Source organism: Pyrgilauda ruficollis, unplaced genomic scaffold (assembly GCF_017590135.1).
Source record: "Pyrgilauda ruficollis isolate IOZ18807 unplaced genomic scaffold, ASM1759013v1 scaffold21, whole genome shotgun sequence".
NCBI classification, from domain to species: Eukaryota; Metazoa; Chordata; class Aves; order Passeriformes; family Passeridae; genus Pyrgilauda; species Pyrgilauda ruficollis.
In genome coordinates, this window is record NW_024520318.1 from 7861033 (window position 1) to 7885474 (window position 24442).

The 24442-nt window shown below is 40.9% G+C and overlaps 1 protein-coding gene across 1 annotated transcript in view; it reads right to left on the reverse strand.

Moving 5' to 3' along the window:
• MCF2L2 (MCF.2 cell line derived transforming sequence-like 2) overlaps positions 1 to 24442 on the reverse strand; it is a 117444-nt gene that overhangs the window by 27087 nt on the left and 65915 nt on the right. Inside the window, exons 16-21 of the mRNA XM_041467836.1 lie at positions 13108 to 13174; positions 11870 to 11985; positions 10523 to 10592; positions 5700 to 5792; positions 5093 to 5185; positions 2750 to 2875 (exon numbers count right to left, since the gene is read on the reverse strand). Coding sequence (XP_041323770.1) covers positions 2750 to 2875; positions 5093 to 5185; positions 5700 to 5792; positions 10523 to 10592; positions 11870 to 11985; positions 13108 to 13174 — 565 coding nt within the window. The remainder of the gene's footprint in view (positions 1 to 2749; positions 2876 to 5092; positions 5186 to 5699; positions 5793 to 10522; positions 10593 to 11869; positions 11986 to 13107; positions 13175 to 24442) is intronic.

Below are 24442 nucleotides of genomic sequence, written 5' to 3' on the forward strand. Positions count from 1 at the left end.
CATGTAGCTATAAACTGCAAGCCTATGAAAAGCACATTGATATGCAAAGCTAAATTAAAAAACAAAAAAAAACCCCAAGCATATTTTCTACATTGTTCTGACAATGGTGAGAGGCTTCTGTCACTCCAGGCACTGTTCAATACAGCACTGAGATCCAGAAGCTCAGTTCAACTCTTGTGACAGCTCTGTCTCTCCAGCCTTAACTCTGGGATTGGGATAATGGTGAGTGATGTGGGAGACAAGAACGAGACAGACAGGGATGGCAGCAATCCCACAGGACACTTTGAATATCAGCCCACGAGCACTGCACTCTCTTCAGTGTAGGCAGCAAATAGGAGGACACTGTTTCTTGTTATTTCTGCTAGTGAACAGCAATGTTTCATCCTAAAGGAAGTTTCTATAAAGTGGAGGATTTGGTCACTATCTCAAATATAATTATCCCCTGTTTGAGCATTTCATAGTATCCCATGTTTATGGAAGATGAGCAATACATACGATAATTTATAAGAATCCCTCATCATAATTCATGGACAAACTACCCAGGCCAGATTGTGTACAAATATTAGGATAATAGTAGGAAACACATCTAAATCTTCTGCTCTCTGAGCTTTTTTTTTGTGGTTTTGCTAAAACATAAAAAACATACACTGAACCAACCCCAGACTTACATGTTAGCATTTTCTTACACAGGAGTTCAGCTCCTCAAATCTGCATGTGCCCAAGTCCAAGAAACAGAATATGCAGTTGGGAGCATTCATCAGCTGTCACCAAAGCTGCTTTCCTACTGCCATACTATCCCTCTCTGAAAGGTTTTCCAGGCAAGTATTTCTATCACGGCTGTGTAGAAAAGATTCCACAAGATGGGGTGTGGTTTCATTGTCTATGGGAGGTGTTTATTTGGCACTACAGCTGAGCATCTGGGACAGGTGGAACAGGGAGAAGAAATTATTGGGTACATCCTCTTTCACACTTTCACCCCATTTAATAATCATGTAACAAACCATCTCAGGAATGCTGTCAACATTGGGCTAAACAGTGGCCATGTCCCACTGTGCCATGTTTTGCAGTTCAGCTAAGAAATCAGAGGCAAAAATCTAGTCCTTGGAGTTACTATCTGGTATTTCATGAAGGCTGGAAAATTCAAAAGTAGAATTTGAAAAGGAACAGGAATGTTCTGTTGAATTCCTGAGTACAAAACTACTCACACTTTAAAGCAAGGAATAGACAAAAGGATGACCTCAGCATTTATATAGACAGGAATCTGGATAAATCCCCCCTATTCAGGACATGTTACCTTTCTTGGAGAAGTTCTTCTTCCCTTCCCTTTACAGAACTGTTTTGAAATAATTTTTTTGCTGAATTGCTGCAAGTACATACATTTAAACTGAGAAATACAGGAGGAAAGCTACCTTTCCCTTTGGGAATTAATAAGAAACAGTGGAAACTGGGAGGTAGAATGTGTGCTGTATCCATGTCCATGTTGACTGGTTCAAGTCTGCAATAATAATATAGAGGCTCTAAAGAGTTTTTCTAAAATGAACTAAAATGAGTGTCTGAGACACTCAGACTTAGCCATGACCATGTGCTGCTTTATTTAAGCTTGTCAGGTTTAGCAGATCTAAGATTGTATTTATGACCTGTGGTGTTTCTCTGACCCACAATCACCAAACTTATTCAGTGCTTGCCAGTGGCCACTGCTTCACCTTCAACCCAGCACAGCTACTGCAGGCAGAACTCAAATTCTCATCCCAAGTGTAATGCACAGTCCTCATCTGCAGCTGTGTGCAGCAATGGATCTCTGACAAGCAGTTAAATGAGCAAGCAGTTGAATTTATTCATAAAATCATGTTAGCAGCAGGCATGGGTTCCTCAGCTACCAGATGCACTTGCACAAAAGAGAACCATAGAAATCAAAACTCCTAGGGCCACTCCCATCCTGATAAACAGAGCAACTCTTCCCACACAGACCTTGTCTGTATAGACCTCAGCACCTCCTCAGGAAATCAGGTTGTTCTGCACAAAATAGTTTTTCTGGATTAAAGCCTGTTACTGTGATGTAAAAATTCTTTGAACAATACTCAGTATATTGTTTCTTTCTTGACATTTCACCCTGCAGCTATTTCAAAATGGGCAACCACATGATTCTCAGGCCTCATTTTGCCAGGCTTGTTTCTCCTTTATGTGTCAATCACTTCCACTTCTCACTTAAGGGCTCATTTTATGTAGTCAGCACTAGATCTTGAAAGTCATATGACTTCAATGGAGCTTCTGCAGAGACATGTATTTGTGCCCTTTGATTTGTACCGTGGTTGTTATTTCACATTTCCGATAACAAGCTTTTCAATCATTGGCACAGATTCCAGTACCCACTTTAAATGAAAGCCACATTTTTCTCCCTAAGTGCAAAAGATTTGAAAACACTTGAGTTTTACAGGAGTCACAAAGTTTCAGCAAATTTCTTAAGTTAGCTCTGCCACACTTGTACCTCTCACCTACAAATCAGTTTTGGGTGCAATTACTCAAAAGTCCTGCATTTTCCCCATTATGCCCCCACATTCACACCCCAGCTCCACGTGACAGGTGTGCTGAGATGTATTTTTGGTCATCACAACACATCTCTGAGTGACACCCTTCAGGAATGTGGCACAGGCTCCATAAAGCACAGTACCAGCCGTGGGCACAGCATGACCAGTGGTGACAGGAACATGGGATGGCTCAGACAGACCAGAGTAGGAACAGCAGCAGTTACCTCATATCCTGTGATTGCTATCTGGTGCATGGAGTCATTTACTGATTTGATGATATCAAGCACCGTGGCCAGGGCTTCTTCCAATTCAGCAGTGCCTTCTGAATTCTTGCTGCACTTCAGCATTTCCTGATTAAAAAAAGATATGGGGAATACTTGAGAATTTCTGATACCAGAAGACACTGTAAGACAATCCTCCTGGAATTTGTGTTGTTTAAAAAAAGTAACAGAACTAGAGGAAAACAAAAGAGGAACAAAAAAACCCAAAAAACCCCAAATATGACATTCACTAGTGTGGTCACTGAGGACACACATTTTGATCTTTTGAACATTTTCAAGTTTAAAGGGTTCATTTAAGATAGACAGGACCATTCTGACATATTTGCAATGAACTCCTTGCATGCCATAGAATTACATCCAGGTTTTTTTTTCTTCACATCTGCTAGAAAAGAAACTCAGTGTAATTATTTCAGGTGTTAGAAAATTCTCCATTTTCTTCTGCAATTAGTTCCAGTACTTATTACCACTGTTAAAAATATGAATTAATTTCTAGTCTGAATTTGGCAGGTTTGACATTTTGAGTTTGGAAATATCTTAATCCAAAAGCTGAGGTGCTTGTATTCCTGTAAAATAGGGATGGAAAAAGGTAGTTCCTGCAAACCCCAAACAGCAGCAGTCCCTCCTCAAGTGCTTGGGTAACCAGGGATTAGAAGGTAAAGGCAGGATGCATTTCTACAGTACCTGTGCACATTTTCCAGAATGAGGATGGATCTCATGAGATGTGAGCATGCTGCTTTTATCAGCATGAGCATATTAGCTAAACTGATTGAAACCAGAGGGTTGCAGTAATTGTGACCCACAATTCAAATCCAGTCTGCCCACCACTCAAGGCACACAGTTTCTTAAGCACTTGTTTGCTACCAATTTTTCACTGGCTTCCATTTTTGTGCATTTTAAATGCTCCTGCAGCCAGGGATGGAGTGCACCATCTTCCCAGACCTCATAAACCCTGACAAAGTAAATGCCAGTGCCAATGTGTTGTTGCTAAGTATGAAACTGGTCTGACAAGCTTTAAACCCCAATGGCTGAGACCTGTTTTGCTTGAGAATTTTACTCCTTGATCTAATCTTGGATTTATTTACAGTCATATTTCAAATTAAAAGTAAAATCTGTTTTACTCTTGCTTTCCTGGAGACCTTGACATTTTTTTCCCTTCTCACAGAATAGTTTCAAGAAATAGAGTTGATGTAAATCTACTGGAATCAGTGAAGTTACATCCTTGTCAATATCCATATTCAATATTTGGACTCTATAGTTTTACATGAAGTCAATAAGCAGTTCACAGAAATACAAGAATGGCCAACCAGGCCCTCCCATGGCTTATACTGGCACATTTTCAGCAGTGCCATAGTAGCTGTTAGCAAGTTAAATGGCAACCTAAAATCTTCATTGCAAATTTCAGTGCTAAATTTCATGACAGTACATAACACTACTTTAGGCCCAGAGGCTTGAGAACAGCATGTAATTCACTTTCATGACCTTCCTGTAGGGAAAGTCAGTAAGTATTATTTTTAAGAACTGAGTAGATGGAGACAGAAATTTAAGCCACCACCTTAAAAAGTAAAAATCATTGTTTTGAGTGTATATATTTTCTATTGCCCAGTTCAGACCAGAATTTCAAGCATGGACCACTCATGGTTCCAACCAATCAAGAGGAAGTTCACATATTCACTCTGTGGAAAAATGACAATTTGTTCCTGGCTGTGTCTTTTAAAAAGAAGCAGCAAAAGGGAGTGGCTCCCTCTGAAAGGTTTGAGTCACAACCATGGGAAACTATTACTTCAGGGAGCTGAAAGAGTTTTGTTAAAGAGGGACAGATGTTACTGACAGGATTTAAGGCATCAGTTCCTGTTTTCAAATTGTAAAACCATATACTGACACAATAAAGACAAGCTCAATTTCTGTTTAAAGAGAAATAAAAAATAAGTAAGAAAATAAAATACTTACTATCTTAAAAAATGTAGTAAAATATTTTATATAGAGAAAGCTATACATGTAATAGTATACTGCTATTACTTAGTATAAGTACTGCTAAATAATAGCAGCTCCCAATCTAAAATAGATTGGGAACTATGGGGAAAAAGCCTAATCTAAAATCTAAAATAGACTGGGAACAGGAAGTCCCTGTAGAAGATTGTTTTCTACCATTTTGCAACTGAAAAATGCTGAGTTATTTGCTGAAGAACTGGGTGAGCATTTATATCCAGGTACTCCTGACTGATATGCAATTCTGGAAGTAAAACAAGCCATACATTGGAATTCTCTGCACTGTCATGGAGAACTTACCTTTAGCAGCAGCTGGTACTTGGTGATTCTCTGAACTGGCTTTAAGAGATAAGCATCAAGTGAGAGCTTATGATCCAATTTACGCTGACATTCCTGCAGGAGACAACATGGAAGAAAAATAAAATTGTTTATTGAAACACAGGCAAGTCACCAAGATCACTATCATTTCACAATCTGAAGATCATAAATCTGTGAATTAATTGAGAGACAAATTTGTTCCATTTGCATAGAAATTTCTGGGTTCCTTATCCCACAGTGAAAATAGATCTAAACAAGAGCTAATGTTCAGGTTCCACTTGGTGTTGAAATCTGGCATTCCCTGCTGATGAGATTGCAATCAGCTGGGAGTTGCAAAGCAGCCAGCACTTTTTGGTGTGGGTATAGCCTGCAGAGCCAGGCTCCTGTCCAGGAAATCTACCCACTGCTCTACCTGCCCAGTCTCCTGTAGAGAACACCTTGACACACACTGGGCACCTGCCAATCTGCCATCAGTGTAAGAAGCATGCAGGAAAGTGTGTCTTTTACTCTAGGTTCCCTAAAGAATAGAGATACACAGGGAAAATGAGCTTTGAGGGCCTTGCACTGCTAGTCTGCAATGAAATTCCACCTGAAAAAAGATGCTGTCTCCACACTGTCTCCAGAGAGCTTCAGACCTTGGTTTGTTCTGACAGTACTTTTCATATATTTGGAGGTCCTCCTTCTACAAAAAAAGAAGAGTTTAGGTAAGGGAAGGAAAAAGAATTCAGAGTGTCTTTCTTGAATCACACTTTTTCTTACCTTCCATCCTAAGACATGAAGTAATTATTACGTGGAATAACTGTAAAAAACATACTGTAACCACTAAACCTGATTTTTACTTCTAATTAAGTTAAATACACCTGAAAGTGAGAATTATTTTTCCTCACTTTTCATACAAAGCAAGGAGACTGTAGACTGGAAGATAAATAATCTAACAGCAAAACCAGTATCTTTTTCAGGGAGGTGAATTGATGGTTTGAGAAAAAACCGAAACAAAACAAAAAGAAAAAGAAACATTAGAAATTTAAGCTTTATTAACAATTTTATTAATAATATTTGCACAGACTGTAATTGTTAATGATGACTAAGGTTTACCAGTTCAACACACTTCAAAAATATTGTTGGCTTTCAACAGTACAAGGACAAGTTAAAAAGGAGGAAGTTTTTCATGATGATGTCCCAGGCCAGGCAGGGGGATGTGCTTAAACCTTGTCCTCTCCAAATTAGAAGTGGGTGGATTCACTTTATTTAGCTTTGACTACACTCCAAGTGCTCTCACTGAGGTCCATGGCAAAAATCTCCCTGACTTCCGTGAAAACAGAGACAATCTCTACAAAAGCCTGGAGAGGGTGTTCTGGGCTGCCTGGGCTCTGCAGGTGGATGCAGAGATGGGTGTTCCCCTGCCAGGTCCTGGGTGTTCCCCTGCCAGGTCCTGGGCTTGCTGCCTGTGCCCCCGGGTGGCCACGGGGCAGTGCCATGGGGCTCCTGAGCAGGGCTGTGCCCGACCAGCGGGAACTTCCCACCTTCATCTGTACCTACCCTGCTGGATGTGACCTCAGCAAAGCAAAGCAAACACCAAAAATAAATCTCAGCAATTCCCAGATAATTCCTCTGTGCTTTCAGCCCACCAGGCAGTTCCCATGCACTCCTGCTGCAGGGAAATCACTTCCTTCTATACAATTACCAGAAGAAATCAGCATTGCTACTGTCTTCCTCTACAGACCCATCCTGACATCACCCTGATGAATCAGCTGGGAAATCAGAGCTGTGCCACCTAACACTACACTGTGTCAAGGATTATGCAACACAAAAACCTCTTCTGTTGCAACTCCATAGAATATTTATGGTTCTGTTTCAAAACAGGTGCAGAGTTTTCTTCACAAAAATATAATTTGTTTGTACATGTTGCCCTGGAGGGAAGTTAGCAGAGGGTAAACCCCACAGAACTAAAAATAGCAACAAAGCATAATCAAGCATTACAATCTCATCCTAGCCCACAGAAACCTAACTGGACTGGGTAAGAAGAGCAGAGAGAGCAACAGACAAGAGAACTATCAGGAATAAGAGAAAAGAACCAATTTAAACTTAAAGAAAAGGTACAATAACCAACAATTTACCAGTAATTTGCCATAGTGGAACCACCCTATGCCAGTGCAATCTACTGCTGCCTAAATCACTGACACCTGCTAAGGGTGATACTTACATATTTAATTACAGCTTTAAGTTTTGCAATAGTGTTATGAATAGAATTAGGCTCAGACTTTAAAATGCCAAGAAATAATTGATTGTCTAATTATTCAAATCCCAGTCTTAAATATTCCACACATCTCTATTTTCACATGCAAAGGTTCTGACTTCTTGCTGGTACTTTTACACCATGCTCCTCTCTCCTGCAAAGCTTTTCCTTTCCACTGATTTGGACCCTGACAGCTCTGTAAGTTCCAATGCACATGGCATGTATGCACAGTTCCAATTATCTTTTTGACTGCTGATTTATGGATAGTTTTTGCATTAGCCCAGAATTTAGACCTTTGAATCCAGCTCACAGGTTTTTGGTCAGCTGCTACTGTTCTTTCACAGGTAGATTTCTTTTCTAAATGCTTCTTTCTCCCTGAATGACCAAATGTTCCAACTGCTGGCTCCTATTAAACTATTCCCTTTTTTAAGGTTAGCAATATGAATAAGTGAAGAGTGGTAATCCACAGTGAATCACTCCTGCCAGACACATCACCTGGCACATTCTGGTAAGCAGTCTGACACCTTTGGTTCCATCCTGGGCATTCTTGCCTTGGTTTGGTAAGGTTTCCTTCTTCTCAGCCCTTTGGAAAGCAGATCAGCCCAGAGTGTCCCTCCTGTTTCTGATAAAGCACCAGAAGACCATTCTGAAAGGAATTCAGTGCACATCCCTCCTGCCTTTGAATGCTGCGTAGTCCTTGACCACATAGCTGTAAGGAAGGTCAGGCATCTTGGTGATGGCAAAATAGCTGCCATGTGGGTAAAGTTGAGCTGGCTCACTTGTAATTTAGCTCCTCTGAAGATCATGCCCTAAACGAGGTCAGGCAAAGTGGGAGGGAGAACAAGAAAGGCATTTCTGGCTCCTCTTTTACCAGATTTTGCTGCCATGTTCCAGGAGACAAAGCCAGAGAGAGACTCCACAGGCTGTTTCTCCCATCACCTGAGATGCAGGGTTCACATTCATGCTGACAGCAGCCCAGGTGGCATTGGTGGAGCTGGGAAGGTGTGTGGGGCCATGGCAGAGGAATGGCTGGCAGGGGATGGAGTGACTCTGGCACCAGAGTGTCTCACTGCAGCTCTCAGGATACTTTCAAGCAGCTCTGGAATCAGGGCTCAAAAGGCCCAGTGTGATCAGACAGAGTAAAACTCTTCAAAGTATGAATTTTTAAAAAATTGTCTGTTTCCAATCATAGACCCAGCCTGTTGTTGTAGAAGGACGGTCACACCCATACAAAGGGGGACAACCTGAAGAGTGTGAGCTCCTCCCAGAGCTCAGCATCACTTGGAACAGCAGCTGCTTCTGTTTGCCCCTGTCATTGCAAGCACGGCCGTAACTCACGGGCCAGCCAGAAGCCACTGCTCAGCAGGAAGGCATAAAAAGCTGCCAAATCATAGGGAGCACAAACACACAACCAGACTTTTGTTTGTGCCTCCCAAAGGCAGTCCAACAGAAACAACACATTTCTGGACTTTATGTGGCTTCTTCTAAAAACAGAACATAAGGGCAGGAATCAAAGGTGCTACTGTGTGAGCAGAGACATCTCAAGAGAGAAGCTTGTGCTTTCTTAGTGTGAAATTTGAAACAGGGAGAAAGCAAATGCATGATTTAACCTCTTATTAGATAGATTTAGTGTGGTTTGATGAGGCCACAGAAACTGATGAGCTAAGGTGATGGAAGGACTGATTTTCTTTCACTTCATACCTGAATCCCTGCTTTAGTGCTGTTTTCATATTGGTATAATAGTGAGGAGAATTGCGCTTAACAGCTGTTTTTACAGAGAGACAAGCTACAATACTTAAATATAGAATTTGAACCTCCTGCAGAATCAGAACATTTCTACATTTCTATATCAAGAATTTTTATTTAGCTGCATTCTTTATGGATATATGCAGCACATGGACTATTTTACATTTCTTGGTTTCAGAGGTCTGCATTCTTCAAAGACTGCTTTTCCTCATTTGCATAATGATTTCACCACAGTATTTTCCTGCCCAGTATCTGAATCCTAGGCTAACAACATATGCCTTAGTAGTGTCATTTACTCAAGCTCTAAATGCTGAGTTGTTGAACAGAAAATAATTCAATGGACATATAATCACATTTACACTTGCGTGATTCTCTCCAGCCTGACCTGTTTGTAAATTGGAAGCATACCCTTTGCAAGTATCACATGCTCAAATTCCCATTAAACCTTAGTAATGTGGCAGTGCTCAGCACCTCTGACTGGTTCATCCAAACATGGCTGTATTTAATGCGTACTCTGGAAAAGCAGCAAATGCTGCCTGTAGTATACAGTAGAAGCAGGAGGTACCTTTGACTACAGTGGACAGACTTTCCCATTTCTCCTGCCACTTCCATTTCCTGTGCAAAACACAGAGCCTTATTCACACAGTTTTGTCAAACTCTGAAAGCAGTAGCAAACCACCAAAACAGATTTTTTTTTTCATTAATAGGGCCCCTGAAGGAGTGCTATATAAACAAGCACCTTTGGTTGTGTTGCAGGAAAGAACTAATGGTCAGGCTGAGTGGGGGTGGAGGAGGGACATCACAGGCAGCTCTTGGAGAGAGCTGCAGCACTTGGGCACTGAGAGTCACCTCAGCAGAGGGGAGAATCCCACTTGGTGAGTTGTGTGGAGAAATAAAGGGAATCGACCTCACAGAGTCTTATGGGGATGGTGGGGTCCATGCAGGACAGCAGCAGAGCTGGGACAGTTCTAGGGGACCAAGTGTCCTGAATTGTGCAGAGAAGAGAGAGATAAGATAAAGCAGGAACAGGATGTGTTGTCTGCACTCAGAGCAACCTGCTGTGACACCATCCTCTGCTTATTTACTGCAGGGTGGTGTCTGGGTTACATCATTCTCCTGCTATAGATATGTCTGATATGAAAAGCATGTCAAACATTTGAATCTCTGTTATTTTTTGGGTTTTTTCTTTTAAATGGGACTTAAAATACTTGTAAAGCACTGGTAACAGATCTCTTCCTGTCAGTAAACCAGGTAAAGGGTCAGATATCAGAATATATGCTTGGTAACTGTGGCTTAATATGGGAGTATCTGCTTAGAGGAGTTTCCCTCATTCACAAAAGCAAACAGGCTGAAAAGATGAGACTAAATCTGTAAATACTGTAGGATAAGACCATAGATACTCATTCAAACCTGAAAAAGGATATACTTACTCTTTTCAAAAAGCATCGGGCAAGAAGCTCAGGGTTTTCAATGCAATTTTCTATCTCCTTAAGGAAAATCCTGAGAGGAAGAAAAAAGAGAAAGAGTAATGTAAAATCCCATTCACATTGTATGTTAGCTTGTGTAAATCCAACTTAAAGCTTTCATTTCTGGAATATGAGGATTCAGTGGGGAAGGTAACACATCAAGAAATATATATTTTAGAAAAATGGGATGTGGCTGCCACCTGATTCCCTAAATCACAAATATTATCATATTTTATCTGCTACATCTGATTCCTCTGGCTGTTGAAATTTGTTTCTAATGTGCAGCCCAAATACCTGCTTTCCATTTGGGTATGAGGATTTTTCAGAACAGCTAGAAAAGACAGGAATGCTCTGTCAGAGGCAGTTGCTCAATCAGCAAGCAGTGAAAATATGGGATGTAGTCCAAAGGCTTCTGCAGTGACAGTCAATGCACTAAACCTTTAGGGAAAGAAAGAGTGGGCTTGCAAAGGGAGAGGAATATCTTTCTCCGAGTGGAAGACACAATCTTTGAAAATAATATATAAACTGGAAAATAGCTTTTTCTACTATGTATTAACTACTCTGGCATAATATTAAGACTTGCAAAAGAGATTTTTTTAATTTATTCTGTTCAACTATTTGTTACATCTTACAGGCAATTATTATTCAAAAGAGTTCCTCAATTCCCCCTTTGGTTACAGCCAGTCTTGCTTAAGCAAGGCTAGGAAAAGCAAGACATTTATAGAAGTAGCCCTAAGCTTTGTGTTTTGAAAGCTGATTGCAAAAGGGTTTATCTTGTTCATAACTTATATTCTGTAGTTATGGGCTCTGGGTTTCCTTATCCACAGTATGGACATGGCTTCTGGGAAAGTTTGTGATCTTATATGAGGGATAAAAAGAAAAGTGCTATCAAATATAGAACATCTTCTGATCTGATAACAGAAACATAGGACAAATTAGCTGAACACTAAGAAAACTTCCTCACAAAGGTGTCTTGCCAGACAGAAAGTATCAGGATTTAGTCCTGTGACGTCTTCCAGTGTACCAAGAGAGGTGGTAATATACTGACCACAGGTGACATTCAAAATGGAACCTGCCAGGGGAAATCACTAGTAAATGCACAAAGAGTACAATCTTCACCCAAACAAAAGATGAAATAGATGATCTTGGAGGTGTTCTCTACACGTGGGTTTTACAGGATACACACAGAGACCAAGTGAGGATGACTTTTCCTGCCAGTGTAGGTATAAGCATGAGAAAGCACCCAACAGAAAAGCACTGGACGTGATGGTGGCACCCAAGGATGCAGGACAACCACCAGTTCCCAGGTACCTGTTGTGGAAATAGTAGATTTCTGGGAGGTTCCCAAAAAGAATTTCCTTCTTGTTCTGAAGTGCAGATGGAATCAGATGTACTAAATTGGGATTGTCCATTTCTGAAGCGTATCCCTGCAGGCAAGAGTGGAAAATAAAACCAGACTGTTTTTACCAGGGAAGAAGTACTGTGTTCAAGGCACTGGAAAGCCCCAAAGTTCATGTGCTTTTGTTCTCCACAGAGCAAACAAAGCTTCTCCCATGCCTGCTGCTTTGTTGCTCCCATGAATTCCTGATGCTTCTGATTTTCCCCAGAGATTTTACCCTGTAACTGTGCAAACACATTTTAACCACAAATGAACAGGTCACAAGCTTGAGAAAAAATAGATAAAATTATGTCTCTAGGATTCAAAAGCCATTTGGGTCATGTAGGGATGGGGACTGCTAAGATTGACAGGCAGATATCTTTCTGCTACGCTGCTTCATTGCACAAGAGTTAGTTTGGATTTATTTGTTGGACTATTTTTTTTGTTTCTTGTAAAAGCTGTATTGTGTTTCTTCAATTATAACTTTGAGAAAAGAACATTCGGATTTTAAACTCAAGAGTAATACATCAATTACCAGAGCTGCCAGCTCCCATGGAACAAATGCAATAAAGAATCAACCACACGTCCCAAAAGTCCCACCCAAATATAAGCATGATTGATCCCTACTCAGCTTCTGTCCTCCCACAGATTGGGGACCTCAGACTCCACACACACTGAATATGCTGGTATCCTATAGTTTTCAAAAGTTCAAGAATTATATTTGCAGCATGAGCTTTTTTTTCTGTGTTCAAGAACAACATGGGACAATAAAGAAGAGCAGGAGGGGTGCCTTCCTTTTTCGTCAATCATTTTCCAAATGCAGATTCACAGAATTTAGTGGCTGGCCCCATGGACATCAAAGTGCTGCTTCTGAGACCTATTAGTAATATTTTGAAAAGACATTATTAACTCTCTCTGTCCATAACTTTCAGAACCATGCAAATTGTCATTCTGTGGGCTCGGGCCAGAGAAGGTGCTTTTTCCTTTAAGGCCTGAGGAAGGATGTTCACAACATCCTTCCTATTATCCATCTCCAAGGCTGAGCTATCTTGCCAACACAGCCTGTGTGTTATAAACAGGAGGTGGGAGTGCTCAGCCCATGAAGGATGTGCACCTGCAGTGATGACTTAGAGATTAAGCACTAAAAAGTAATTTCAGAAGAGTTTCTTACCTCTATTATACTTTGAAGTTCTTCTACATAAACCCGTTCTGTTTCTATCAGCTCATTGATTATGTGGCTGAAAGACAAGAAGGTAGAGAGTCATAGTGTTAACCAAGCACATGAGAAAGAAAAAAAAAATAGTATTCCTTACATATTCCTGTTTATGCCTTTGACTACACACAAAAACCCTCTGAAGGTCATTTCTCAGTTCCTCAATCCTGGGCCTTGTTGATAAGATTAAAAGACCTAAGCACATCTTGGACTGTAATTTTTTTCAGCTAATTTAAAACTTCAGCTTGGATTTTTCTGTCATTTTTATTCCTGCAAATTGGAAAAAAAATTCCCAAGAAGAAGAAAAAAAAAAGGTTTATTTTCCACGAATAACTAATACTGAATAAAATGAAACTATACATCAGAACTACGCTAATGTTTCTGTTTAATTTCTTTTATAAAATAAACAAAATCAGTGGCTAGACTTCCATCCTTTAATACATTGCAAAAATAGGCAATAAGATGATGTCAGTCTGAAAATATGAAAGTAGATTAGAGTAAAATACTTTTACTATGTTTTGAACATTTCATTTCTAATATTAGTTTAATGCTCCTAAGTAACTTGAAGACATATATTTTGAAGATGCCTGACTTATTTCACAGAAACATGAATGTGACCAATTCACTTTTGAACAAATAACTAATTAGATTTTAAAATAAAATTGCATTAGGTCTCTCATGTTTTTATGCATCAAATATCCCATATTATCTAGTTGTCTTTATTAGTGTTATAAACAAAGTTTTCAGGGTAGCTCCTCCAGAGGTGTGAGCAGTAGGAAAGGACAAGCACCTGGTGTTCTTTTCCTGGCCTGTGCTTCTCAAGAGTCTTTAAGCATGGCTACCTCGAGCCAAAACACATCCCCAGAAGGACAGTAGGGAATAACATCTAGAGGAACTGGAGTGTGGCCAGCCATGAGCAGCACACAACCTGAGGCCAGGAAAGTGTAGGCAACTCTTGGCATCGATACCAGCAGGAGCATTCATCCAGCATCTCCCTGCACACACTGCCTGTGCCTGGCTACCTGGCTTTGTTTGTCACATCATCAGCCAGACCTGGCTACCTGGCTTTGTGTGTCACACAACAGCCACCCCATCAGCCAGACCTGGCTACCTGTCTTTGAGTGTCACACAACAGCCACACCATCAGCCAGACCTGGCTACCTGGCTTTGTGTGTCACACAACAGCCACCCCATCAGCCAGACCCCACCAGCCCTTTAGATCCTGAGTCATGACTGTACTGTTGCATCCACTATAAGGGGATTTCCTCATTCTCCACAATTTTTTAGGATGTCCTTTTTGAGGTTAAACAAACAATCACACTTCTGATAAAGCCTCATTTGAATGGTTTGGCCAAGCATTTGAAAATCAAATAGCTACATTTCAGCTTGCAGCTTGAAATGCAAAAGCACTGACTAAAATATTACTTGGCTACTACAATAGATTCACTGGTTTCCTTTGGACTTCCCCAATCCTTTTTCAAGGAATGTGGTTTTGTAGGCTAGCTGGGGACCACTTATTCAGGTCTCAAAAGCTATTACTCCCTTATGGTCTGCTTTTTGAGAAACATTATGAATACTGAGAAAACCAGACCTTACCTTCAACTGATGTTTCAAATTTTGTTATAAAATAGCTGGGATTTCATAGCTGCCTTGGCATAATGCCTTAAGTTGCAGTGTCTATCAGAAGGTAGGCAGTGGGTGAGGCTGTACCAGTGCTCCCCTGGCCACACTCAGGTCCCATTGGTCACTCTTGCACTGGCTGTGGGCTCCTGGTGACTCTGCTCCCACTCAGGTGTCCACAGTTTGGGAGACCTCCCCCAAAATGTTCCACTGCTGATTGTGCCAGGACTGGAGCTGCTCCATGACTGTCATGGGCAATGAGGGGAGCTTAGCACACACCTGCTGCCAGTATCACATTTAACAAAAATATGAGGCAGCAACAGAGAGGATTATTGTCACAGGCAGCTCTTCCCATCCCCTTTTCCCCTTTGACATGCATGACTAGGTTAGAAGTAATTTCTGGTGTAACTGGGATGTGTGAGGTAAAGGGGCAGGAGAGAACTTCCACACTGTATTGTTCATTCATTTCAGAGAAATTTTACAAGGATTTGAGGTTTGCATGGCAGCAGTCCAAGCACAACAAAACTCTGAGCTCGCTGAAGTTTATGGGCAGATCCGACAAGGATAACTCCTCACCAGGATCATTCCCAAGCAAACTGGCCATCTCAGCAGGGATGGTAAAGGATTAGGCATCTGACCTAAAGGTCAGAATCTGAGAAATCCCTAAGGTCCTATCTGTAGGCATCCTGTTGCTAGTAAAACTTGTTCCACTCAAGTATACTTGCTCCTTCCCCCATGAAACAAAGAGACTCACCAAACCACCAGAACTAGATAAAGGTAGAATATTCTGGTCCCAGAAATACCTGACTCAGTAGCTTTCCTGGCATGGAAATAGTGACGTGAAACACTGCTCAGGAGGTCAAGGCCAGCTTTCACTCTGTGGAGGGAGTTAAACCTGTCCTAGCAGAGGAAGCTCAGCCACCACTGACCTGGCAAAGCCCTGAGTATGGCAGGGCTCCTGCTGCCACCCCTGCTTGGCAGAATCTGGGTGTCTTTGTGGCAGGGATCACACACAGGCTCACTGATATGATGTTGTCAGATGTTCCTCCAGCAAAGGAAACTTCTTGGTATGGAAATTAATTCACTGCATGAAGTGGCTCACATTTCCTTGAATGATTGATCTGGGTTTCTAAGGAAACATTGTGGCCTTGGACACACCAAGACCACATTTCCCACAAGGGGGATTTTACAGAGGTGCCATTTGGGCTGTTTTTTCTCACTTCAGCAGCTGTGATATCCTGTGGCCCTGCAGCACCACTAAGATCTCACACATTGAGCCACTTTCCATGTCTCTCAGCTTTGAGAAGCCCTGAAGTGCCAGCACGACAGGGATGATAAGAAAGGAGAGAGTAATAAAAAACTATTTCTGCTTTGTCAATAGTGCTGTCTCCGGGAAGTCAGTCATGCCGTGCTGCAGTGAGGAAAAAAATTATTTCACAGAGGAAGTTCCTCAACAAGGGTTAGAATGTAGGAGCTGCAACGGACAACAAAGCGTTGGGAAAAGACCTGTTTTTAGCCAAGGTTGTAAGTGAAACCTTGAAACTGAGGTAAACTCTGCTCTTACCTATCACCCTTGACTTTTAGAAATGCATTTCTCTATCAGCTCCTGCCTGTGCTGGTATTTAGATCAAAGGTAGCTATTTATATCACTTTGGACTGTGCAAATAGCAATTAGCAGCATTGTTGTTATAAGTATAAACTTACCCTGCACTGTATTGTGTTGTTGCAACAAAATTCAGTCATAGGTATTTATCTGAGCTGGCTTCTTCGGGTAACTGAGAGCACACTTCTAGGAAGGGCCCCACCACAGTGACCATAAAGCAGACACATATCAGACAATTTCATCTCAGTAACTCTTTCTCCTTCCCTCTTCTTTAACGACAGAAGGAAAAAGTAACATAATTGAACGGCTGACCAAGCGCCCCAGGGTTGTCAGGTCATTCTGCAAGTCTCTGTCACAATAATTTTGGCAGAATGGTTTCTGTGCTGTGATATGTGCTGCCTTAAAAAACCCTATCCAGTATAATGAAACACTAAGCAGGAATATTATGTAGAGATTACCACAACCTATTAATATCTCCTCTAGCTAAATCTCAATTGCTTTGTCCTCATACAGTTACTATTTGTGCATCCTGCTCAGATGACAATATAAACTAATTCAGGATTTTTGTTTCCATAGCTGTGTTTCTCTAACAAACTCATTGGCTCACTTCCACTCACAGATCCTGTTTCTATGCCAGGATTTGCTATCACACCTGTCTGTCCTGATAAGGAGTCTTTTCTCAGAAGAGGAATTGAAGCCACCAATTAGATTGAAACCAGGGAGCTTTTCTGAAAAGAACCCCCAGCATAAAACATAACTGGTGCTCCCAAATTATTGTGCTGGTGAAAACCTGACTGCATGACAGGTGTGGAACCAGCAGAAATGGCACTCATGCAGGAGCTCTCCATACCTGTCCTACAAAAACATATGGTGCCTAGGAGATGGAACATTAGATGGAGTATTTTCAACAGCCAGAAGAGCAGAAAATGGGTATGCAAGAGAAAAATATTTAATTTAATAAATTAACTAAAAAAACACTCTCATCACTTTTATAAATTTATCTAATATAGATATAGAGCTACTTAAATTGAAAATACTGGTCCTTTTAATACCCAAGGCTTCAAACATAATAATAAGGACTGAAAGAACCTGTGTGCAGTGTCATGGAAACATAATCACAGAAAAAATATCAGCACTGGATAGACTTAAGGGAAGTCAGAGGGAATAATTTACTGTCTTGCAAAAATGAGCACAGTGGTAAAAATCTCTCTGGTCCAGCACTCTGGCTAGTTCAAAGCACTGTGAAATTCCTATTTCTGAATGTAAATAAATTTTAACAAGACTATATTTTTTTTGCAATGATATCTTCTTTGTAGGTAGTATATGACGAAAGTCTCACTGTGGCAGTAGAAGAAGAATCAGCAATAAATATCACATCCAATTTTGAATTAGAAATCACTACAAGAAATTCCAAGGCTGGTCTAATTATAAAATCTCAAAATTATCTTGATGCTATGGAATGAAAAGAAATGACAGCATGCCAATAGCTGAGTAGAAGAAACTTACATTCCACCTACATAACTGCATTTAAGAGGAATTTTTTTTTGTTGTTTCTCATAGTGCTAAAAAGGCCTTTTTCAATTGAAAAGTATTCTTAACTGAGGTTGTGCAACAGCTCAAATGAAATTTGAGTAATGAGTCAGTTGCTGTACTTTACCTCCTAAAATGTAATAAAAGAACATTCTGGATGTAAGAACATTTGTTTCAACAGAACTTGTTGTTAGTTGATACAGTATTTGTTAGTTGATACAGACAACAGTTCTGATTTCTCTGCCCTGTACTCTTTTTTTGTTTGTTTGTTTTTTCCAGTGAGAGCAATGCCTCACAGGAACGATAGTTCTTAAAATACATTTCATGGCTGCAAACAAACCCCAACTAAGTAACTTTGAGAAGCATAAGGGACTTAGGTAATACACTCCACCCCATCTCAAAATTCGTGCCCTTTACTGAAGTTATTGTAGTGCCTGCTGCAATGTCTAATGGATTTGCTCCAGCTGTTATGGAAGTTCCTCTGAGCAGAAGGACTGCATCTTTGTTAGAAATATATTTCACCACCAAAGTCGCCATTTATAATATTTTGCTTCTTCTGAAACGATCTGAACTCTTCACATAAAAGGAATTGTCCCATATTCACTGTTCCCAAAACAAATGACCTTGGGGAAATATTTTTATATATCTTAATTAGTTGACCTACATTATAGGAACCAGAGCATAGTTGTTAATGGAGAGGTAAATTAATTAAATCACCTACAGAAAAGAATAATATGAATAGAGGACTAAAAGTCACACAGGAGTTGTTTCTTATCTCAATTGTGCATCTACACTGAAAAGATGCATCTCTGAACCCAAATTTGAGCTACCTTTAGATGATGTGGATGCTACAGACTGGTCCATACTGTGGGCCAAAATAAGAGACCACATAGCTGTGTACATGTTTTGTCAAATACCCATATTTGTGAACTACCCATCCGGCCCCCCTCGTGATTTTGGTTTCAATCTTGCAGCTCCACTGTTTCTGTTTGGTGATAAAGATATATTTAGCTCTGTGATATCTCAGCATTGAGTAATCAATTAGCTAAGAGCAGGTGAATAATTTATATACAAAAATAGTGTAACTGCTAAAAGTTACTAGTATTAGGTCGTTCCAGCAGATTGTCGTAGGTTGGTAATAAATTGAGATCCATAGAAACTACTACACACACATGCTTGTGAAATATCTGATGTTACTGAGGCACTGCAGGTTAACAGGCTGCTCCCACATTGTGCAGACTTGCAAGCAATTTCTGTGTTTGCTTGAGATCATGAGTATTTACATGCAGACCACAGAATGAACTTAATTACTCAGATTTCAGTATGCTTTAGAAATATTACCCAGTCAAAAGAAAACATGGTGATTTCCTAGGGCCAGGCAAATCTAGTGCAGCAGCAAACCATATTGAGTAAAGGATTTAAAGTGAGGACAGAAAGAAAGACATAATTCCTCAGTACACTTCCTTAAGGATGGATTTGATCTGCTGAACTGAAGCCGGTATGGGTTGCCAGCCAACCAAGGAAGCTCACTGTTTTTTTTAAAATGTAGAAATATAAATACATGCACATATGCACAGAAGTAATTCATATACTAACACTGACATTTACTCTCATACTTGTTTCTAGCTAGTAATGATTAGAACATACCTTATGAATATATATCAGTGATATATATATATGTATATCAGTGAGATATATATATATATATATATATATATATTTATGCATGTATCAGCCACAACTGATATTTAAAAGATAAGGCCTCTGAAATGAAGCACTTTAGATTTTGCATGTCCTACTCATGTGGGAAATTCACGGGGTTTTTGTGTCCTGGCAGTAATTTCTTCCTGGCCGCCTTTTTCTTAAAAGTTGAAAATAGAGCACGTAAAAAAAAAACCTCTAGATATTTAATAGTTTCTGACTTCTGAAAAAAAAATACTTAACAGCCTTCTTCTATGCCCAATCTGACTTTTAAGACCACAACCACTTTCAGATTACATGCCGTATGCTTTTTCTGTTCCTTTGTAGACACAATACAACAATATCCAAATACCAGTTGACCTCATTGAGCAAGAAATCTGATAAGGGCTGACAGTGCTGTGGATTTTCCCACACAGGATGGTAAAGCACTTTTTCAATAACAGCAAAAGTTACAGCAAAAGTGGTAAAACCCCAAAACTTTCAGACAGACAAGACCAGCAATAAAAAACGCAGAAGTAGGTTAAAGGAAACGTAAGGGACACTGTTTATACTGAGAATTCTTGCTGACTGCTAGAGCTCAGGCTCTAAGCAAGCCTAAACCTAAACCTAAACCTAAACCATGCCCACAGCCTCGCTCCAAAATTCTCAGCAGTCTCAGGTGGGTGTCCTGGCTGTGGGTGTCTTGTTGGGACAGAGAAGGATTTAGGCACATGTGACTCTGCTCCCTGCAGATTCCTACACCACCCTAATCTCTCACTGCAGAGCACCTCTGACAGTGCTGTGATTTACGTGTCTCATGCCCGTGGTACTCACTCGTCCCCTTCCTGTCCCTGCAAGGACATTTTGTGCCATACAGAGCCATTTTCTATTGGGATTCAAAAGCTTAACACAGAACTGTCATTTACTTCATGTAAATGGGAACACAAATTCTATCCTGAAGGCCCAACTTCTTCAGAAGAGCAGGAGAAGAGCATCAGTGGTTTTGATTCTCATGGCAGATCTGCCTTTGATAGCTTTGTTCTGCTTTGTAAGGCCATTTGGGTAGAATGAAGAATTAGTTTTATTAGTAAAATTCATAATAATTGATCTTACGGACAAGCCTGAGTTTATGTTGGAGAGGGCTGACCAGGGAAGTTCATGTTGCACTTGGAAGTGAGAGGATAGGTTTGGTGATGATGCCTCATCGTTTGAGGGTCTGTATTTCAAACACTGGCACAGGCTGCCCAGGAAAGTGGTGGAGTCAGCATCCCTGGAGGTATTTAAAAGTCATGTAGATTTTTCCACTACAGGGGACATGGTGTAGTGGGGGCCTTAGCAGTGCTGGGGTAATGGTTGGACTTGATGATCTTAAAGGTCCTTTCAAACTGAAATGATTCTATGGTTCTATGATTTCAGTCTGAGACATGACCCTAAGGAAAGTCCATCCTGCAAAATCTGCTTCTTCCTGTACCAGAACACAACATTGTGCCAGACTTACAATCTATGGTCCTCCAACCCAAACTCTAGTGCATCTTGGACTCTGCTTTTAAATACCCTCATGAATCAGTATTTGAGGCCTGGGAGAAATAAACTGAGGTGTTAGTTACAGGACAACAGCAATGGAACAGGGAGAGAAAATTCTGACAAGCTCAAATTGAGTTTATGAGAGCAACTGGAACACATATTGTGCTTTAGTTATTCTCTTCTTGGCACATTTACATCTGTCAGTAAGTTGTGAACTGCCATGGCTGAAGACAAACATCCCCTTTTTGTGTGCCACACGTCCTCAGCTGCAGTAATCTGGGCCAGAGGGGCAGGCAAGGATCCTGCCATCTGCAGCTACCACGCTCCACCCAGCAGGGACTGGGAATCACAGCTCTCAGCAACATCCACATCCATTTACTGAACTGTACTTTGGGCAGCCCTGTCTGCCACACCCTGAAACATGGCTTGCAGAATTTAATGATAAACTTGGAGAAAGAGGGAGAGACACTCATGGAAGATATTCCAAACTTAGATGGAACATATTCCAAACTTAGAAAGAAACTTTAGAGAACTGTCAGATAGACTCCAGCTGGAGAAAGTGTTCAGAGGGGCACTTTACTCAGTAGGAAACTCAAAGGGAAACTCCTACAATTGCAAATTGCATGAAACTGAAAGGACACTACCCAACATTTGGGGTTCTTACTTTTTCCTCTAAGCAGCTGCTAATGGAGATTGTCCAAGATAATACAATGGCACAGAGAGATTTCTAAGTTCATCCACGACAGCCATTCCTTTCATTTTCTCCCCAGAAGAATAGGGAGCTTGGTTTATCAGCATCAGTGGCTGTTGCAGGTCTTACCCAAGCCTCGCCTACGTGTGAAATGCCTTGTTTGCCACTCCAGTGTTTGTAGCTAGAGCTGGGGCTGGGCGGTTGCCTGGCAGAGGTAAGAGCACTGCACCAGGCACGGCTCTTACGGGGCCTGGAGCTCTCGGTGTCCTCTGCCCACACAGGAAATCTGATCTGACAGACTGCTGGGGGAGCACAGACAAATAGAATTTAGGCACTTTTACCAAGAAGAGCACGCTTAGGGTCACCTTGTTTAGCTCTAATGCAGGTCAGGTGCCACAAAGGCCTGACTGTCCATGCTAGTTTGTCCAACATAGCTATTAACCAGGGAACAGTATTTGAAGACAGGTTTGTAATAACTAGAAAGGCAAATAAAGCATCAGTGTCTCCCAACTAGAGGCTACAGAGAAAGACCGGCAACAGTGTATTGAGTAATCTGCATATGCACAGGAACTGCAGAGTCTACAGAGGAGCTGCTGGACAGACAAGTCATACTATGTAAAACAGAATTCCTTTCTAGACTCATACAAAGAAAGAATGTTCCTGCTGAATGAAAAAATCCACATGAATTTTCAGAAGTGAATACAGAATTCTAAACGTGATTACGTCATAAATCTTCCAAACCTAGTTATTATATTCCCAGTTAATGAGCAGCTTGTTAAATGCAGGAAATAAAGTCAGCAGTGATTTACTGCACAGTGCAATTGATAAATCACTGCTCCATTGAATCACTCACTACATGGGACTGAGTGATCTCCCATCTGCTGTGTCCTGTCTGCTGCTGTCCTACAAACCGTGCAATTATTTAGATCAGCTCAGTGTGGGTGCAAGTCACTGACATCTGATTAGGCAACATGACGTGCTCTTTGTGCTGTTGTAAATAACAATGTGAAGTGCTCAGCACTCCTTCATGAGCTAATTGACACACAGGAGCTGCACGTTTTTAACTACAGAGTTTAAAAACAGACTCTTTTGAAATTGGTGTGAATGTGCAAAAACAAGGCTTTGGCAGCTGTCTGGAGAATTTTACCCTGCGAGAGGTGTGATTGCTCTTGGTTTGTTTCAGTGATTTCCCAGCCTGGAAACTGTCCCCGTTCTGCCCTTTACAGAGAAAGCAGCACCACCTGAACTGAGGTGGTGTAAAATCACACCAGTGCCTCTCCTTCTTCCTCATCCATCAGCTGATAACGCTCATAACAGGGTTCATTTCCTCTGCTCCTTGGCTTGTGCCTGTGTTACCTGGGATTTCGAGATATTATGTATTATCCAAATACATAAAGGCCAAGGACTATCGACCTGCCATGTCAGAGCAAAGTCAGGTTTTTATGGAGAGATGAACAAGCTACAGTTAGGGGAGAAACAAGCATACAAAACTTGAAGTCCACATGTGCTTCTTCAGAGAAGATGTAGCCAGTCCTAAGCCAACACGGAGCTGCCTTTCTTTGCATGCGCTCTGTAAAGCCTGAGTTAGATCAGGGGTGTGAGCAGACCTTTAGTCCTGGCCTGAATAGGCAGAGGAAGAGGAGGGAGATCGCTGCCCATTGACTATGTGCTTGCAGAAATTTTTGGTGCTTTTCAAGTGGAGCACACACATTTCTGTGACACGAACAAGACAGAAGATACCTCTGATGTGCCTAAACCAAACCGACCATCCAGGAGGTGCATGTGGCCAGCTGCATTCCAGGAGCCTGCCCAGAGCCAGCAGGCAGCAGAACAACTGCACAGAAAACAAGTTGAGGAATTCCTGGAATTTCTGAAGAGCATTAAAATAACCTTAGTATCCAATAGCAAGCAGGTATGAGAGATAATAGCAGAAGTGACTGCTTAATGCTCTTTGATATTCGATTAAGTGCAAATTTTGTAAGAAAACATATTGAGAGTGCTTTTTTCAGCTTTTCTCTACCTCCCAGACTCTTTGGGAGTAAGGACACAAGGACTTCAAGGACTTCAGGAAGCCTCCAGAACACTCAGTCAACAACTGCATTTTAACAATAAGAATTTTTTTCTTCTATTCATAATAATTTTCCCAGTTCCTAGAAATATTTGGGACTCTGGTAGGAATGAATCTCCCCTTGTTATTCTACACAGATTTCTATCAGCAGCCAGATCTCCCTACATGGCAGCATACACTTCACTTCAAAGATCTTCCCAACCCTTTAGGCTGTAATTAGACTTGTAAATGCTGGAGCCAATCTGCCCAACAGGGAAACTTCTCTGAAAACAAAGATTTTGTAAAAGTTGAAAGAGACAATGGCAAACAAGAAATGGCTTGTGGCTTCTTGAAATTTCTCCTGCTGACTGAACTTTCATTAAGTCTGGTGAAAGAAAACAGCTCTCTGTGCCTATTGATTAAGTCAAGAGCATGGTTTGTCTTTTAAAATGTAGACTCCAAGTTCTTCCCCTCTACAGCTGGAAGTTTTCATGAGCCTGGAAATTAGACTGGAAAGACATGCTGTTGGGCTCCTACTGCAACACTCACCAAAATCACCTTCTTTTAATTGTAACAGAAGTCTTATATTACACTATTT